Here is a 6,000-nt window from a genome sequence, read left to right on the forward strand (position 1 = left end):
TACACAATATGTTGAAAAGAAAAAAATGTTGAGTGAATTATATGATAGATCATTGGAAGGACTCAAAGTTAGATCACGAGCAGCCTGGTATAAGAACGGGGAAAAGAATAAAGAATATTTTGAGCAATTATTAAAATCAAATAAAAAGAAAACAATAATACATATTGTATATGAATTATGTAGTGAAGATAACTCTGTTATAAAAGATAGAAATGAAATTTTGAAGTCAATTCGAAATTTTTATGAAACATTAAATTCAAAGAAGAGGGGTGCAGTAAAACATGTTTCAAATGAAAGTTTGTTTGTTTTTTTCAAAAGTATTCCAAAGTTAAGTGAGGAAAGTCAACAATTTTGTGAAGGAAAGAATATTATAGATGAATGTTATGAAGTTTTAAAAGAAATGAAAAATAATAAAGCTCCAGGTAATGATGGGCTTTCGGTTGAATTTTATATTATTTTTGGCCATATTTAGGCAGGCCCTTAGTTGAGGCATTGAATGAAGCGTATGATAGGGGTAATTTATCAGTATCACAGAAGCAAGGGACCATTACATTAATAGAAAAAGATGGTAAAGATCCTCTTTATATCAAGAATTATAGACCGATTACACTTTTGAATGTGGATTATAAAATTCTTTCAAAGGTTTTGGCGAAGAGAATGAAACAAGTTTTGAGTGAGATAATACACATGGATCAAGTGGGATACATGGAAAACATAAATATTGGGGAAGCAATTCGATTAATAGATGATATGATTTTTCACTGTCTGTCATATGATATAGGTTGTTATTTAATAGCTGTTGATTTTGAGAAGGCCTTTGACTCGGTATCTCATTCGTTTTTATTAACCGTTTTGAAAAGTTTTGGATTTGGCCCTTCTTTTTGTTCTCGGATAAAGACATGTTATACTGATATTAGCAGCTGTGTAATGAATGAGGGGGTTTTCAACCGGTTATTTTAGAATAGAACGGGGTGTGCGTCAGGGTGACCCATTATCACCTTATTTATTTTTAGTAGTCATTGAAATTTTGGCACATGCTTTGAGAAATGAGACTACCTTGAGAGGGATTGATCTTGGTGATTTTGAAGTAAAGCAGATACTGTATGCTGATGATATGACAATTTTTATAAGAGATAAAGAGTCAGTTAGGTTATTACAAAATTTATTTCAGATTTTTTCGGAAGTCAGTGGTTTAAGGGTCAATATGGATAAAACGAAGGTTTTGGTTATTGGTAAGGATGAAGAGAATGTAGCACAATTTCAGTTTGGAAGTATAGTTACAGAAATTAAGATTTTAGGGATCACGTTTGCTTTAGAAAGGAAGAGAATGGAGGAAGTTAATTATAAAGAAATATTAAGTAAAATTAAAAGACTTTTAGGATGGTGGAAGCAAAGAGATCTCACCATCATGGGGAAAATTCATTTACTTAAAACTTATGCTTTATCTAAATTGATTTATGTGGCGTCATCCTCTGTTGTTCCAAAATGGTTATTTGATGAAATTCAAAAAAGTTGTTTTGATTTTGTGTGGAAGGGCAAGGATCGCGTCCAACGAGCCATTATGCATCAGGATTACAAGGATGGTGGATTGAGAATGATGAATTTTGAATTGTTTGTGAAAACTCAGAGGGTGATGTGGGTCAAAAGACTTTTGTATGGAGAACGAAATATGAGTTGGAAAGCATACTTTGATCACAGTTTTAAAGCTGTAGGAGGTAGAATTTTATTTCTTTGCAATTATGAGACAAAAAAAAACTTTCACTTAAGGCACCATCGTTTTATTTAGAAATGTTAGCTGCCTGGGAAGATTTATATTACTGCAGAAGTTTTGAAGAAGGGAAAGTTAATCCAATTATATTTGATAATACAGATTTTTTATTGAGAGGGAAAATGACATTTAATGCAGATTTATATGAGCGGAATGTTTATCATTTAGAACAATTATTTGATAAACAATCCATAAGACCAATTATTTATTTTCAAAGTTTAGGTTTACAAAGTGAAAATATTGCTTATGTATGGAGTCTTTGTGAGTCCATTTTGAAAAGTGGGAAATATGATGGAATTTTGTGCAATTGGTATGAAGTAGATGTCAGTGATTTTAATATACCTTTAAAGTTTTTTGGACAAATTACAGATTTAAAAAAGATACAATCCAGGAAGATTTATTCACATTTCGTGTCTGTTTTAAAGCAGTCTTACTGTTTAGAAATTAGAGATGGACACCAAAAATTTGTTTTCGATGATAAAAGTATGAGAGATATTTTTATAAGGCCCAGAAGTTCAACTTTAATTGGAGATTTAAGAGAATTTCAATATAAGTTATTACACGGGGCGATTTATACTAAGGAACAGCTCCTAAAATTTGGTTTTGTGGCTGATAATTTATGTTCCTTTTGTGGAAAAAATTCTGAAACTCACTCGCATTTATTTTGGAACTGTGAAAAAGTTAAATCTTTATGGCATGATTTCATTAAGTACTTTCAGTTAGAAGAGTTACGTAATTTAGCTTGGCGGGATATACATATTGGTTAAGAAGGAACTTCTCACAGAATCAAATTGTACAACACTCTTATTCTTATAGTTAAACATATGTTACATAAAGCGAGGTCACAGTTAATAACACCGACATTGGCAGAATTAAAAAAGGCATTAATGATATGTCGAAAGGAAGAGAATGATATTGCCATTAGAAGAAATAAACCGGGTTTGCATTTGCTGAAATGGGAATGTTTAAATAATTTGTAAAGGATTAGTTTATTTATGCACTCGTACTTCTCCCCTTTTGTGTGTGTTTGATCACTGACTTTTTTTTTCTTTGGATATTTTTGAGTTCAGAGATAAGTATTGTGTATAAAATATATATGCAGGTATGTGGATATGTATTATTGTGTGTATAATATGTGTATGCGAACTCATGTATTGTGTGTATGCAGCATATATCCTAAGCATAATTAGTATAATTATTTATCTTCTGAATGCGAGCAGAAATAATTGTGTGTTGTGTTGAGTAAATGTGTGTGCAGGGGGTGTGGATGTGTGTTTAAGTGGATGTGTGTGTGTGTGTGTGTGTGTGTGTGTGTTAAGTGGATGTGTGTGCAGGGTGGGTGTGTGAATGGGTGGGGGATGAAAGGTGGAGGAGATGAGAGGTGGATGAGAGGGAGTGTGTCTGTCTCGGGTAAGGAGGTGGAGGTGGTGTAGAGGGTGGGGAGGTGGTTTAGATATGAGAGGGAGGGGTTTTTTTTTGGGGGGGGGTTAAAGTTTAAAGTTATGAGTAGTTGAGGGTTGGGTATGGTGGAAAGGTGGGAATGAGGGTGGTTTTTGTTGTTGTTGTTGTTGTTGTTATTGTTCTTTTAATATAATAGAAATTTCATTTCCTGTTTTTCTAGTGTTTGGCTAAATTGTTTACAATTGTATATGAATTTTTCTTGTTTGTTTTGTAGTTAAAAAGGAATGATGGATAATTCATTCTATTTTCTTTCTTCTGTTTGATTTCTGCCTTAAAATGAACTAAATGATTATTCTTGTTTAATGGATTATGGATTATGTTTCATAACTGTAGGAATATTTACATGATTTATGACAGATGTTATGTAGAATGTGCGTATTTTTTTTGAATTGCTATATTCTCAAAGGAAATGGAATTAATAAAAAGATCACTGAAAACAAAAAAATGTGCTGTGTATGATTTGTAGGTGCGTACAATAAGTGACTTGTGTACGCTTTTGTGTATAGCTGTGCGCGCGCGCGTGTGTGTGTGTGTGTGTGTGTGTGTTTGGAGTATAATAATACAATAATGTAGAAACTGTGCGTGTGTGGTGGTTGTATAGTGGTTGTGGTTTGTTTGTCTGTGTGTATACGTGTGCCTGTATGCGTGTGTGTGTGTGTTTGTGTTTTGATGTTTGTGCGAACGAACTTTTTTGAGCAGCAGGTACTACTGTGGCGATGAAAATGCCTTCAACGTGTATGAGCACGTATTTATAGAGTTCACAGCAGCGTTGATTTCAAAATAGTATGGGTGTGTCAATTTCAGCGGTGAGGCGGGCTAGGAGAGAGAGACCGAGAGAAAAGGCGTACGTATGGCAAGCCTTTCTTACATTTAAAGTTAATTTCTGATATCACGAATTCCATTTTGTGATATCAAAACAGTCCAATTTCTGATATCAAGAATTAAATTTGTGATATCACAAATTCCCGTAGGTGTAGCACATAAGCTTAATTTGTGATATCACAAAATCCATTCTTGATATCACAAATTCAATTTGTGATATCACAAATTCGAATTCGTTATATCAAAAATTCAATTTGTGATATCAAAAATTCGAATTCTTGATATAAGAAATAGGTTTCACGTGAAAAACCAAAGGTAATTCGTGATATCACAAAATGAATTTTTGATATCACAAATTCGAATTTGTGATATAAAGAATTCTTATTTGTGATATCAAAAATGCGAAATTCTGATATCACAAATTCCATTTTGTGATACCAAAATTGAATTATTGATATCACAAATTCGAATATGTGATATCAGTAATTCACAGGGAATTCGAGCGTTAGTTTCGCGCTGAAATTTAATTGTCAATCCGAGCGTTAGTTGAGCGCAGAAATACACAGGGAATTCGAGCGTTAGTTCAATGCGGAAAATAGCTGTGAATTCGAGCGTCAGTTGAGCGCAGAAGGGATTTCGAGCGTTGGTTCAGTGCAGAAAATCGCTGTGAATTCGAGCATTAGTTGAGCGCAGAAATACAGAGTGAATTCGAGCGTTAGTTTTGCGCTGAAATTCAACTGTGAATTCGAGCGAAAGTTGAGCGCTGAAATACACAGGGAGTTCGAGCGTCAGTTCAGGGCAGAAAATCGTTGTGAATTAGAGCATTAGTTTAGCGCAGAAATACAAAGTGAATTCGAGCGTTAGTTTTGCGCTGAAATTCTGTGAATTCGAGCGTTAGCTGAGCGCTGAAATACACAGGAAGTTCGAGCGTCAGTTCACTGCAGAAAACGCTGTGAATTCGAGCATTAGTTTAGCGCAGGAATGCAAGGGAATTCGAGCGTTAGTTTTGCGCTAGAATTCAACTGTGAATTAAAGCATTAGTTTAGCGCAGAAATACACAGGAAATTCGAGCATTAGTTTTGCGCTGGAATTCAACTGTGAATTAAAGCATTAGTTTTCACTCTCTACTGGCACATTTCCGGAATCATTCAAGGTAGCCCATGTGGTTCCTGTATTGAAGAAACCTCACCTGGATCGAAATGTACTCTCAAACTACAGGCCGATTGCCAACATCACTTTTCTTGGTAAGGTTCTCGAGAAGATAATGTCGGAACAGCTCTGCGCTTACCTCGAGAAGCACCGTCTATTTCCTGAGATGCAGTCAGCTTATCGCAAGTTTCATTCCACCGAGACCGCACTAGTTAAAGTCTACAATGACCTCCTCCTGGCCTTGGACAAAGGGGATGAAGCTGTCGTTGTACTCTAAGATTTTTCGTCGGCGTTCGACACGATCGATCACAAGGTTGCCCTCAAGAGACTTCAACGGACATACGGCATCAATGAGTTGGCCCTGCAGATGTTGAAGACGTACCTCGTAGGATGGACGCAAATTGTAAAAGTGAATGGTTCCTTTTCTCCCCCGTTCTCTGTACAGGCCGGTGTACCCCAGGGCTCGGTCATGGGACCGTTGGAATTTATCCTGTACACTAGTCCTCTTGCTGAGGTCATCAGATCCCATCAAGGGATCAACCACGTCATGTATGCGGACGACACGCAGCTGTACGTAGTTCATCAGCATAGTAAACATAAGGAAAGTCTGGAGAGATTGTCTGAGTGTGTTACCGCGGTCAAATTGTGGCCAAGTCGGAACCAACTCAAACTCAACGAGACAAAGACTGAAATCCTTCACGTCTCATCTCAGTTTCGCCAATCAACGCCCTTTCCGAACAATTGTTTTGGAGATGCTATATCTCCCCATCATCAGTTCGAGATCTCGGGGTCGTCGTAGA

At 36.0% G+C, this 6,000-nt stretch overlaps 1 protein-coding gene across 1 annotated transcript in view; it reads right to left on the reverse strand.

Annotated features, from left to right (window-relative positions):
- The window catches only part of LOC139726089 (glycine N-methyltransferase-like), a 38,587-nt gene extending 32,798 nt beyond the window's left edge, over positions 1-5,789 (reverse strand). The window contains exon 1 of the mRNA XM_071637170.1: positions 5,424-5,789. Within this exon, the coding sequence (XP_071493271.1) occupies positions 5,424-5,789 (366 nt within the window). The remainder of the gene's footprint in view (positions 1-5,423) is intronic.
- Between the last annotated feature and the right edge of the window lie 211 nt (positions 5,790-6,000).

The sequence above is a fragment of the Diadema antillarum genome, unplaced genomic scaffold (genome assembly GCF_040938485.1).
Source record: "Diadema antillarum isolate AM-2024a unplaced genomic scaffold, OU_Dant_1.0 seq00000079_RagTag, whole genome shotgun sequence".
NCBI lineage: Eukaryota > Metazoa > Echinodermata > Echinoidea > Diadematoida > Diadematidae > Diadema > Diadema antillarum.